Consider the following 14069-nt stretch of genomic DNA (forward strand, 5'->3'; position numbering starts at 1 on the left):
ATACCACTTCTCAAGTGGTAGCAAAATGGAGCAAAGAAGTCAGTGAGGACCAGTGCTACTGGCTTCCTGAGGACACATGTTGAATTTTGCGAGAACCAATGTTGGTTCTGAACGCCCTGCATTTCCCCCTCATATTATGATTCCTTATTCACACTGTATACATGATACTTCTCCAGACATTTCTCTAGAGGTGTATTATTTTTGCAGCTATGTTTTGGGAGTAATACATTTTCTTCATAACTTGTTGTCCTGTGTTATCTTGGTAAGGGGAGTTAGTTTGCAAGTGACTTGCCCCTAGCCACTAACCTCTTTTCAATCCAGATCCAACGCATGATCTATTATGCTGTGTTGATGCTCTCATTGTATGGATGCTGAAAGTGTGTTTACTTTTCTTTCAGAAACGGAATCCTGAGGTGCGACATGTCGATTTGGAAATATTGTAGACTTCATGGAAGCCACTTTTAAGATCACTGGTCTGGATAAACCAATTTTAGGAACAGAACAGCATCTGAAGCAACAGGGATCTCAAGCTGTTGTTGCTTTCAGGGTCAGGATCTTAGTGCTGATTCTTCTTTTCTGGAACAGCAGTGGCTTTTGTTGGACTGGTTTCCTGGGACAACTGCTTTGCCATTTCTTTACATTTGAATCTGTAGCACAGATGAAAACTTGGGACTAGAAACTTTAAATTAACTAAGTTATTGAAATGCAAGTTTCTGAAAATATACACTATATATTTTCAAGTTTTTGTACCTTGTTTGCATATTAGTTCCCATGCAGCTGCTATTCCTAAGCATTTCTTGGAAATCTTGGAGATGTGTCCATGCCCTTCTAAAGGCTGCTTTCCTTCTCGAGTCAAATCAGTGTAGCTCAGTTCTGTAGTCTTTCTCTGACTTTCATGATAGGAACTCAGAACTGTTTAATCTTTCTTGGCATGAGTGGGAAACATTCCTTGTTGTTGTGTTTAGTGGTTCTCAACAACTTACAAGTACACACCAGTTAGAATGCTGCCATTTATTGTCCTAGAATAAGGTGAGATACTGTGTCAGGACTATATCAACAAGTTGACAGGACGTTAGGCTCCTACATCAGGGTTGTGACCTATAGCTGCTTCTGGCAAAGTCTATGTGATCAGAGCAGATTGGGCGGTTTTGTTGTTGTGGCATTGGCATGTACTCCTTATGGACAATTTGTGCTGACCACATAGATGAAAGTTGCAGGTATTCCTGTGAGCCATATGGGAGCAACTATGCAATGGCAATAGCCATGGTCTTTGTGGTAGGGTAGAGACATGGTATGTCTCTCCTCTTTCTCCTAAGAATCTTAGTTTTTTAATCCACTTGCTAACTTTATTGCTGCCTACCTTTTAATGAATGAAAGTACAACATGGAGCTTGTGTGTTAATGTTGGTTGCTTGCTCTAAATACCCATTGTTCTTTTTCCTGTTTAATTTTTCTCAGTTCTGTGGCATTCTGTCTATATTTTGTTTGATGCAGGAAAATATATGATACAGAAGGAGTTGCACATTCCCTCCTGCTTGCTGCTATCTGCTGGTACAACTATTAAGCTAGAAAGGTTGCTTAACATGTCACTGAAACCCAGACTTCTGACTTGTTGCTCTCCTCATAAGTCGGAATTGCAGTCCAGAATTTATTCTTGGGTTATGGTTTTTTGTTTGAAATCAGCAAGCCAGGAGTCCTCAGATTGGACAACACTAAACAAAACCTACCTGGGAGTAGGGAGGAGCAGTGCAGGAGCAAACATTCTGCATCAATAAACATACAGCTTGTTCCGATAAGCCAGGATCCTTTGGAATTTTGGCTTAATGTCTGTGAATGTAACCATGTTTTTAACATGCTCTAAAACGCATTGAGACTATTGTCATAATTCCGCCTCCAAAGAACTGTGCAACATGCTTTGTACTCCTAAGAGGACTTTGGACTTCCGTTTTTCAAACAGCAAGCTGTTTGTGAAATGGAGGGGGTTTCAGAAGCAATTCATGATAATAAATACATGCTCCAAAATATCACTTAAAATAGCACAAGCAGCATTTCAAGTGACTGTTTGGATCCCGGCTAGAATATTTAGTTTATTTATAACTGGTGCAGCTTATGTAGCTCTAAATGGCAGATGAAATTTTATAGCATGAAGCATCTTGCCTGTGGAGAGTACAGCAGCCGCATTGTATGAAATTCTTGCTTTCGGTAATTGTAAAACGGAATTCAGAGACAGTAGGAGCCTGAAAGACATGGAAATCCAGATTGTAAACTCCTATACTTGTGTGATAATCTTGGAACTTTGTAGTTTGGAAGAGGTTTTTTTTTTTTTTTTAAGTAAGAGGAAGTGTACTCTGAAGGTAAGTGATTAAGAGGGTTGTAGCTTGTTGGAGATGAAAATTGAATAGAAATTCTATAGTTTAGGAGCTGGTCCTCACATTTTACATCACATGAATATTCAGGATGAGATTTGACAAGTGACTGTCTCAAAGCATTGTTTTGAATGTTCTGATGAACTCCATCTGGTATTGGTTCTGTGATGGCTTGTTCACAGATTCATGTTCCTTTTGATGTCTTTTGTAATGTGATGAGCACCCATGTGTAGAAGTCAGCTCTTCCTTAGAGAGGCTTTGTGCAAATGTACTTTACAAGCAAAAGATTTTATGCACTTTAAAATATTGGAAAGTCTTTGACATGAAGGCAGTTTCTCTGACTTCTCAGTGATGCACAGTGGCTTTGATAGTGCTGTGGGAACCTGCCTTGAAAGTGATATGTACTGGTGATAAAGATTATGATGGAGACCAAAATGTGTCAGCTCAGTTTGTAAATATAATGTATCACTTCCTGAATTAGGAACAATTTAAAGTACTATGATTTCTGGAAATCCCATGCATTTTTTTTAGTGTAACAATGTTCCAGATTTCAGGTTCCGGAAACTAAGTTGTACATATTGTAATTAGAGTGTAATGAAAATGTGTTGCATACATTTAGACTTGTGTTAAATTCTGACATTTTCAAGACAATTATTTAGTAAATGCTTACTTGCATCCTGGTGTATATTACAAGTATCCCACTCTTAACTGTGTTCACTGCAAGTAACTATTGCGTGTGTGCATACACACACATCTGAGCTCCTCTGTGCACACACATCTCTGGTTGAAGCAAAAGTCAAAGCATTGCCCACACTGAAGTGAATGGAGATGTTGCTTTCATATGTATGCCCCTTTGGTTGTGTGGCTGATTCTTTCATGGCAGTGGATGGGGAAGCCTGCTTGTTCTGGAGCTCTGTGTGCTGTTAGGCTCCAGAACAATGTTGGGATGTCTAAGTGGAACTTCAGTCTGTACAAAGGCTGCTTTGTGGCCACTTGCAAGCTCTCACTTGCGCTAGTAGGAATTTTCTTCAAGCAAATGAGGAGAGAAACATAACCAATGTTTTTCTCTGTGGGCCACAGGTTAGTTAGGGGGGAACTATTTGCTATACTGATTGTATTGGGTGACAGACCTCCTCTCTTGATTTCTTACTTGAAAGTCGGTGTATGTGACTAGATTGGATAAAGACTAGTGTGCTCCAGGAAGGGAGGATTAACCCATCCCCCACTACCCGTTTGCCTCCTGAAACCCACCTCTCACTGTGCAGGGGTTTTAAAAGAGAAAAAGGTTTAACTTGGCGTCCTGCACTGAGCAGGAGGTTGGATCCAATGGCCATCTGGCCACCTCCAACTCTGCTATTCTATGATTCTATGAAGTGTCTATTTTATGTAGGTTTCATGAAGCAGTTGCCTGGGGAGGAATGGTTTGATCCTCCCCTTCTGTTGCATGCTGGTCCGCATCCCAGTTGGGGCTGTGCACTTACTCTCAAGAAAGTAAGAGGGTTGTTTTTTATGCCACGTGCTATGCAATTAAATTAACTAGTGTGGTTTTATCGTTACATAGGTATGTTGGTGTGGGCAGGCCAATGGTGTGTTTGTGGACTGGTGGACTTGCAAGGTTGACTTCAGACTACATCTTAGGTTAATAGTATAGCTGTAAATGTAATTGCCAATAACAAATAATCAAGAGTGCTAATTTAAAGGCAAGGTGTGCATATTTGTATAAACTTACAACCCTGGTGGGTTTTAAGTTCTCTTTTGTGTGCTGTACTCCAAAGTTGTCTTCTGGAATGCTCTTTTATCACCTCCTAGTATGCTCATGAATGCCTAATCTGGGAAGCTTAACTGGGTGGTTTTCAAATTCTGGGAGTGGGCCCTCATTGGTGTACAAAATTCCAGGGAGGGATATGATCCTGAAGCTGTCAGAGCATCCCTTCTTGTACCTGCCAAGACATCAAAATTGAATTTCTTGCAAAATTGGACCCTTCTGGTCCACATTGGATTTGTGGGATAAGTTCTCCTCCCCTGCCCCATCACTTCAACCTGACCAAGGGAAAAGAGCTGGTGCTTTGCTGGAATGATTTAGTTTGCTCGAATAGTTTTAGAAGGGTACCATTTTGGTTCTCTTGGTCTGTCCCTTTCCTAATGCCACTGTTGGGTAAGTATTCCTATCCGTCATTTCCTTGGTGCAAAAATAAGACATGTGCGGATGTACTTGAGCATTTCTAATTCTCTGCTCTGGAAGATACTTCTTTGATGAATTAAGTGTAACTATAAGGCAGGGTATGTTCAGAAAGTTTAAGAAACACTGGGTGGACTGGAATGTGCCTGTGATGCGCATGGCACTTCCCCATCTTTCCTAACTCCTTTGGTGTACAGCATTGAACACTTGAAGATTAAAATGGTGTTTAATATCTGATTGAGACAAAGCTTCCTTGAAGTTGAGTTCCTTGAAGTAAAAAGTGGGAGAATGACAGAATGAGTAAATCATGCCCCTTGATAGGGAGGTTGTGTGTGTGAACATCAATGAAGTTTACCTATGATTTGGTTGTCCCAAGTGACCCATCTAGAGCACTGCGAATAAGATGGTGGAGTTTCTCTATTTATGTGCATAAATGCTTGAATGGTTGCGGGTGACATTTGAGTTGTGTCTCTTTTGAGGTTAAAACGATGGAGCTGCCCCAAGACTAAGTTAACGAAGTATTTAGTAAGACTGAACGCAGAACTAGAACCTTACTTGGAACTGCTGCACTGCGTCCCTTTCCTCTTCATTCTGTGAGATGTCTTTTTGAGCTGTGATGTCTCTCTCTGTCCCACTTCCATTGATGCTATTGGTTTATCTGTTTTGATATCACAAAGGACCTGAAGTGTGTTGCTTTAGACCACTAAGTGCCAAGGGAGGATCTGGTGGACCTTAACAATGGAATATTGAAGTCCATGAGGAATTTTTGCTGAATTGAATAAATATTGCCTAGATGCCATAGGCTTGGGAATGAATGCCATTTTGGGTGGAAAGGCAGAATATATATTTAATAAAGAAAATGACACCTTATGAATGCAAATCCATGTGGTAGTTCTGAAGTTTTTGGGTGGAAACAGATGATAACCCTTCCACTTTTATGATATATGGTAATACCATTTTGCTTTTCAATAAGTGGTACATTTAACAGACTTTTCCGAGTTGTCAGGGAAGCCTTCTGATGTGTTGCAATGCTATGGCTGGTATAATCAGATTGAGAAGCGTTATGCTATTAGTTCTTTGTTTTTGAACACCTCCTCCTGCCCCCCAGTCTCCCTCTCCCTCTTCCGTGTACTGGTCAGGGAAATGAAACCAAATTTGAGGATATGTATTTTTTAATTTTTCACCCAAATAAGCTATCTGCTAGTTTAAAGGCATGGAAGCCATAAAATAAAATAAAATTGTGAATTTGCAAACTTTTTCATTTTGTTAACTTGAATTTCCATTCTGATGTGCCTGATATCCATGGTTGAATTTTCTAGTGTGTACATTGGAGCTCTGCTGAAGAACACTCTCACTTCTTGTGGCTATACTGCTGTGGTACACAGTCTTGCGCCATCTTTCTTAACTGAATTTGGGATAACTTTGGAGCAGCTATTGTTGTCCTTGGATACAGTCACACTCTTCTTAGTAATTTTATTTGAAGCTTCCAGTTAAGTATGAGCCTCCTCAGCATCACATCCTTCTTTCCTTACATTATCTCTCCTTGTAATGTTCTGAGATTTTGAGCTCAGTGTGTGACAAACTGGGGAAGGTTGATTAGAGATCTTGCTTTGAAGGATGGATGTGAATGGCTCTAGTGAATGCTTTGCAAAATCTCTTCCTTGTGCAATTTGGAGGAGGGGCAAAGGGGAAATAATCAGATCCTCCTTCCTGCACCTTTAAAATTTCATGGACCGTTAATGTAGTTTTTGCTAAAATAACCAAAGCCAACTGAAACTTTATGCTAATGTTTACCAGTGTGGTTGCGGGTACTTTGGTGGTGGTGGTGGTCATCTGTTTAACATTCTCAGGAACAGTCTACTTGCTCTAATTTCTGTCTTGCTGTTTTTCATTTCTTGTGTCATTGCAGCCTTCTACTTTGCATGTTGCAGCCACTGGTCCTCTTGTCGCCAATTCATAATGCCTAGCCTCAACTGAACATTTTTTCTTGTTTCCTTAGATTTCTGTTCTGACCACATGGTATGTTTGTCATGCCGAATCAGAGCAAAGTCCACCTAGCCCAGGCCAGCTTGCTGGTCCTACAGTGGCCATCTAGCTGCCCGTAAAAAGCCCACAAGCAGGGCAAAAGCATAACAGCACCCTGCAGCCCATGTTCCCCAATATCTGGTATGCAGAGGTGTATTGCCTTTGATACTGGAAGTAATATACAGCCATCATAACTACTTGTTACTGGTAATCTTAGCTTCTGAGGCACACACCTTTTAAGGTGCAATCCCAGGCATATTTAGACAGAAAAAACTTCTACAGCTCCAGCATGCTTCATCCACCCATGCTGCATTGCAGGACATTTTGCTTTCTAAACATGCATAGGTTTGCATCCTTAAGCAGACTGAAAATGTAGATATGTGACCCAGATCTAAAGAACCATCCAGTTGGTTCCATTTGCTGAATGCTTGCTGGAACATGGAGTTATGCTTCTCAGAGAGTAGGCCCTCTGTACCATCAAAGGTATATTCATGATTAGATTTTCTTCTAAGAAAATTTGCTTTGTTTCATAAGTCATAAAGTGCTCCTGGGTAGTAATTGCATATGCAGTGTGACAGGGAAGGAGTGGGGACCTGTCCAGTGGTCCCTAACGTGGTTTCTTTCATAAGAAAAGTAGTGTAAAGCTCTTCAGTGTGTCCACCACCCTCTATCCATCGCTAGACCTTTTCTTCTGCAATGTTTCTAGCTGTGGAAATGGATGTTTGACTTCAAATGTATCTGATTCGCTATTCCTGAGGTGTTTCAATTTTCTGTCTGTCATGCAATACGCATTCTTTCTCTTTTTCATTCTCTCACAAATATATTTTCTTTTGCTGACATTCACATTATTCATATGGGTGTATGTATAGTGCAGCTATACATAATCAGTATTGTTAAACCCTTTCTATTTTGTTAAGTCTGAAATCAAGGATACAAGGAGTTCCATTCAACTAACAGGGCTCTACCGGGAAAGTTTTGCTTCTGTTGTGCCTCTCCAGTTATTTCTTATATATGTCTGCTCCACCATCTTGAGTAATGATTGTGTATTATTTCAGATGAACTGCTGATGATCCCGAATAAAGTATTTGCCTTGAGACAGATTTTATTTTATAATTCCATGCAATATTTGTACAGACTGTATCTCATGAAAAAGCTAGAACCTTTATTCAGAGAAAAAAGTTTTAAAAATCAAGAATCTTCTTTCCTCTGCTGTTTCAATATGAGTTGAGAATTGAAGTGCTTTTCATAAAGCTGTACAACATAGCCATGGGATAGGTTGGCGTGTATTTAATTGGACATTTAGTCCAGCTTATCCTCTGCTGTAAGTTGCACAAAGAACATGAATGAAAAGCATTTGAAAAGACTGCGTGACTGCAGCAGAGTTTGCCCTGTTGTGGCCACAAATTACTTTGCAACGTTTGATTCCACTACTCTATAGCTTCCAGCTATGTTATGGCCACATTTTATGACATTTTGATGTGAGCAAAGATAATTTGCCAAGTGGTAACTGTGATCACACTGTGTTCGAGGCCACTTTGTGGGGGCCTAATCTTGATTGGCCATGCAATATTTTGATGGTTCGTTTATTTTAAAGAATTCTACCCATTGCATCACCAACTATTGAATTCAAGGCAGCTTGCAAAAGTTGGTAATAATAAGTGACCAAAATAAGCAGTACATCGAATAGGCTTCCTTTGCACATACCTGCATCCAAGTGGGGAGAATTAGCAGGACAGAAGAAGACAGTGATCTAGTTTACACATAATGCTAATTCAGGGTTTTTTACCATTCTTGCCTGCCATCTCAGTAGCTAGAAGGGACTCTTAACCAAACTGCATTTGTTTCAACAGTCAAGGAAGGATTATTTTCCACCCTGTGCATGCTAGTTGCATGCTACCAAATTGCCACGATGGTGCTTGCGCAATGTGGTTTGTCATGTCAGAACCTCTCCCCATTCACCTGCCAGTCTTTGCTGGCTTCAGACAATATGACAATCCATGCCTGGAAAAGATAATTACATTAATTTGATGGTGTCCAACAGGTATGTGAGGGATGGGAAGATAAGCTGCAGTGGCTTTGCCCATTAGGCAAAGCTAGCCATTAATCCATGGTTTAATCATTCACAAGTTCATAACCCTGCAGTAAACCATAGATTCTGTTTCTGGGTTGTGGTTAACTACGGTTGTTAAGGCAGCTATATTCACACATGCTTACTAGGTTCAAATTAGTGACCACAGCAATTCTGCATGTCTCTATAGATGGGTAGGCAGTCTTGCAGATGTTTTGGTCTTCAGCTTTCAAACTTGTCATGCTGGATTTGGGGACTTCTGGGCCTTGGAAATCTCAAAATTTCCTGCACATCCCTGCTTTAAAATACTTGGTACACAGATATACACCAAACACTCTGGGAGAGGCTAACTTTTTATTATGCACTGTTATGCAACAGAACAAACGGATGTGGAGGCATGTTGTAATAAAACCCAATTATTTAAATAAGAGGTAACACCTGAAATAGTAAACTCTAGTAACAAAGGTTTTTTTATAATCAAAAAATATCACTGTCTTAAAAAACTTGTCTAAACTTTATATGTTTACTTCCTTAAAAGAAAGGTGTCTTGATGTCACATAGAAAACAAGTCACATATTCTATAGAAATTTTCAACATACTAGCCTATATTACACTATTCACTTTGTACAGAATCAGGTATTTGTCTATCCCTAAGCATTTATTTTACTCTACACAGGACAAATTGTTAACAGAATTAACTTACACTATAACAATAAGAAATATTAGGCGGAATGGGTCCCTTGGTCACAGTATCTCCACCAGTGTTTTGTCATAGAAAATACAGCAAAGGCAGGTTGGCACCGGTGTGTGTGCAGTAGCAAGACACACTTTGAAAAGGTTGCTGCAGAAATGGGAGGAAGTTTCAACAACCAGAGAGAGGGTAAGGCAATGATACATTTCCCCGAAGGGCACTGCAACTGCTAAAATCCGTCTTCTCATTTAACTACTGTACACTGTGGCTTCTACCGCACATTAGGGTTAGCATATCAGTCAAATGCACTGGGGGGAGATGGTATCTACGGTCTGGGTGGAGGTACCTTGAGTCAAAACAAAACAAAAGAAAAGTCAGTTCATGACAGACTTTAATAGTGAGGTTTTACTGGGACAGCCCAAACAAGATGTGGCACCCAAAGTCAAAGGCAAATCCTGGCCTAATTGAGGTAATTCTGCCACTGATGACATTTAAACACAGAAAAGTAAGTTAGAGCTTCCCATCCTAAGGTGCTTGTTCCTTGTAGTGCCATTCAACAAAGTCACACAAACAGTGGATGAATGGTGAAAACTGATGCTGGGCTGTACCATTTCAGACTGCAGGGGGAGAATGATGTATGGCTTCTGTCATACTGGAAATGACCTGCACATAGCAAAAGTCCTAAATGTCAGGAAGAAGGGTTCTTATCTAGCGCTCTTCCCACAGTGCATACATTGCTGTTTAGTGGTACAGTCCCACCCACATTCTCGAGTGTTACAGTCCAGCAACAATGTTATTGCTTCACCTGCCCTCTTTTTTATTAAACCTGATTCACACATACTTGTAAATAGCCACTCTGTCTCCAAGCAGCAACTGTTTTGGGGGCAAACATATTGACAAGAGACCGGATGAGTTAAAATGAAAGAGAGTAAAGGTTTAGCAGACATATTTGCAATGCTGCCTTAAGAATGCAATCCTATCCATGTGTACCCAAAAGTTATTCCCACACAGTTCACTGGGACTTACTCCCAAGTAAGGGTAGAATTGCAGCCTGAGTAACCCCATTTAATGATACATAAATGTGGCAGTGGTCAGTGAAGGATCAGCTCCAGTGATCCTATTACGTCTGGGCCTTAGGTTCCTTATTCCACAGAGGCCAAAGGATCATGTTCTCAATTTAAGGCCTTTCAGATTTTGAGTGAGAACATATTCCTTGGCTAGAATAAGGAGATAATAGAGGTTTCTATATCAAATAAGCTGTTCCAGTTTCAAATCACACTGAAGGAAAAGCCCAGTTCATGGCATCCAAAATAAGGGCCCCTTCTCATGCTACCTAAAGAGCGTGGAAGCTGCTGAATGGTCATATCCTGTTCCCCTTGGACACCATAAGATCTAGATTCCCTGGGGGAAACCAGCCCAGTGCTGTGCTATGTCCCCAATTTCATGGAAGGGACAGGAAGGAGCTGCATTGTGCAAATGCCATTCCGTGGCCAACTTCTTCCGATATAGCTGAGGTGGTGTTGGAAGAGCAGAAGGGTTCCCTCGAGTCAATGTGGGAAGCGCTTCAATGGGTCTAGCTTCATCCACACCAATTACACCCATTAAGAGACTCCACTTGACGCAGTTAAATTAAGTGGGCTCTTTCCATGCCATTGTTCCATAGGATAATAGACAATGGTGTCATTCTGCCAAGTCATAGCATTACTGCAGCTCCACCAAATCTTCCCAGTGCACAAGCGGTTATGTATTTTGCCTGTCCAACAGGTCTCACAGTGGGTTGCACAAGCACCATGCACAACTGCTCCTTCACGAGGATACACGTAATTTGGGACCTGGTTTCTGCTAGCACAATGTCATTTGTGCCAGTGGAATGGCACAGCTGGATCCTCTCCACAGCCTCAAGGAAGGCCAAGCCTACTGTAGGTCAGACCCATCCCCTCGAGTTGAGCCATGTGGTTCCTCTCTATAGATGTGACCATGAGGCCAGAGCTCATGCAAGCAACTTCTGTGCTGCCCTTTCTAACACAGGAATGGGGCCAGGAGAAACATCTGAAGACAACCTTCCCGTTAAAACAGAGCTAGGCTTACCCATTGCCTTAGCAAATCCCAAAAGGTATTGCTTTAGTGAGGTCTGTTATGTGAACCTTGATATGCATAATTCGAATGAAACATTTCTACTTTTAACTTTGCACACAAACATTGGATTTCACACTGCTTATTCAAAAATACACCACAATGAGATTATACTGTGGACAAATGTGGACTCATGCATTCTATCTGACAAATTTTACCAAGTAGATGGACAATTGTCACCACAGGAAACATACACCAGCAAGGCCTGCACCAGCTTAGCAATGTGCTAGCCGATGTGTTAGTTAAACACAACACTGAACAGCTAGAACAGAAACGCTGTAATTTTTGAATGATGGTTGCATTTATCTTCCCAACGGGCCTTCTTGTGGCAATGACAATGCCCTGCCAATTACAATGGATGGCACTGATCGACTCAGGCTGTATTGTTAAGATTTGCTCTGAGCAAAAAAATTAATCCAGCTGAAGTTAAGCCCCTTTAATCCCTATCGGTTTAAATGGAAAGTGGCTGAGAATGTGCTGGAGTGGGGCTTGAGGCTGTAAATCCCATTCCCACTTACCTAAGAGAAATGCCCACTGAGCACTGGGAGGTTTACTTCGGAGAATGCACAGGAGGGCACTGGAAAAGTGCTTAGCATTGGCTGTATTGGGCCATACCTTAAAATGAATTGGAATACATATGATTTCAGGAGAAACTGGGTATTTGATTACGTATTGCCTACAGCCTGAAAACAGTCCCATTTACAGCAATGTCGGCCACAGGTTCATTCACACATCCAGTGGCAGGGCAGGCATACTACCTTCACATGCAAGACTTCCCAGGTGTGGCCTGGGGAGGCCAATTTGCATGGTTTAGTCACATCCCATCCTATTTCCTCCCAGATGGGATAGGAACCCCATTCAATTAGCCCTGCTCACACTTTGCTGTATACACACATATCCCAGTGACTTAGGAACATTCCTTCACAAAGGATACAGGGGCCTCCCGGCTTGCACTGAGCACAAACCTGCTTGGCAGGAATTCCCCAACATAACTTGGTAACTTTCATTCCACAGGAGCCGTTCAACAAAAGACACAGGTGCTCTACCCTGCTGAGGTTACAGTTGATCTCTGGAGCCTTTGCCACCTCTTGGCATGGTTCATGCAAGACCCTATACAGGTAAAGCAGCAGTAAACAACTTGATGTTTAAGGTTTGCACTGCAACTCTCATACGCTCCAACCAGCATGGCCAATGATCAGGGATTAAGAGAGTTGTAGGCCAAAACATTCACAGAGATCACCAAATTACCTCCTTTGGGGTCAAGTCATTGGAGGAACATAGATCAATACCTACCTGCCCAAGCCTCTAAGTCAGTCTAGCCTGTCTTGGGGCCTGGCCGGACATTATACTGGAACTGGGCAGGGACATGGCAGTCTCAAAATCACTGACTTCCTACTGCTGGCAGGGGCCATGTGTAGGTGCAAGCCATACAATGATGGTTTAGGTCTACCTTTGCCTTGTTCTGGCATTAAAGCCTCTCAGTACATGGCTGCGAGGAGGACCAGAAATGGGAGCACTGTGCCTAGGGCATGGACACAGTCCTGATCTCCAGCATGCACGTGATCCAACTGGGGATCCTGAGAATGCATTTTGTTTGCTTTTTTAAGGAGGGAGCTGGTCGCTTGCCCTGAGAAAGGGTGGCACGGATACAACTGACCATTCAAACAGGCCACCGGCAGCTCCAGAACAGCCAATCTGGTATCTACACTGGAGGTGGAAGACTTGGTCTCTGTGACAGGAGCTTGAATCCAAAGGAGGGGCTTTCCTAGTCTCTCTTTCCTACTGTAGGCCCTGATGCCCACCCAAAGGAGTCACCTGAAGCTTAGGAGACCGTCCGGGATAGCATGGGTTTTGGCATGGGAACCAGTGGCCAAGGGGATGACGGCAGGACATCTTCCACCCTCTCCGTTGCTCTTCTGAACACGGAGGAGGTTACAAGAGAGCCCTTGGCTTGGATCCTGATTCATCCTACTGAGTCAGCAATCCTCCTTCAGTGGAAAAGCTTAACTAATCAAACCAATTGTCGAAGTTGCATGCCTGAGAGACAGAAGAAGAGTGTTCCTGAAATGGTAATAGTGAATAAAACAAGAAGTATGGCCCAAGCAAAAACAAGACTATGGATCTTTGAAGCAATGCAGAAAGCTTGCAGAGTAGCAAGTTCTTTCTTAGAACTGTGCTTTGATTTCCTAATCCATTGGTAATGCAAAAACAGTACAGAGCAGTACTACTCTTTTAGGTGACCAAAAACAAATGCAGTATAAACTAAAGACAGGAAACTTCCAAAGCAAAACAAAAAAGTGTAAGATCTCTCCCTGATTTTGATACCTTGCAGTTTCAATAAAATGGAATGTATACACATTCCAACTTCATTGTGAAGGACAACCTATTTTGTTCCATCCTAAAATTGCACAATAACGCAGAATAATGCGGGAAGTGTGCAGATGGGTGAAAAACAATTCCGATTTGGCCATTCCTGTGAAGATACAGATATTTCTATATAAGGAGAGGGCAAAGCCCTAAGAAGACATTTGTTTGTGTGTAGAGCTAAATTTGTAGGGCCATGTGAGAAGGCACAGAAGCCTTGCCCCAACATCCCTGCATCTCCAGC

The 14069-nt window shown here is 41.8% G+C and overlaps 1 protein-coding gene across 1 annotated transcript in view; it reads left to right on the forward strand.

Moving 5' to 3' along the window:
- Nucleotides 1-7663, forward strand: part of SLC30A9 (solute carrier family 30 member 9) — a 29295-nt gene extending 21632 nt beyond the window's left edge. The window contains exon 18 of the mRNA XM_044418026.1: nucleotides 399-7663. Coding sequence (XP_044273961.1) covers nucleotides 399-443 — 45 coding nt within the window. The 3' untranslated portion in view covers nucleotides 444-7663. The remainder of the gene's footprint in view (nucleotides 1-398) is intronic.
- The last annotated feature ends 6406 nt before the right edge of the window (nucleotides 7664-14069 follow it).

The sequence above is a fragment of the Varanus komodoensis genome, unplaced genomic scaffold (genome assembly GCF_004798865.1).
Source record: "Varanus komodoensis strain SLA01 unplaced genomic scaffold, ASM479886v1 scaffold9, whole genome shotgun sequence".
Taxonomy (NCBI): domain Eukaryota; kingdom Metazoa; phylum Chordata; class Lepidosauria; order Squamata; family Varanidae; genus Varanus; species Varanus komodoensis.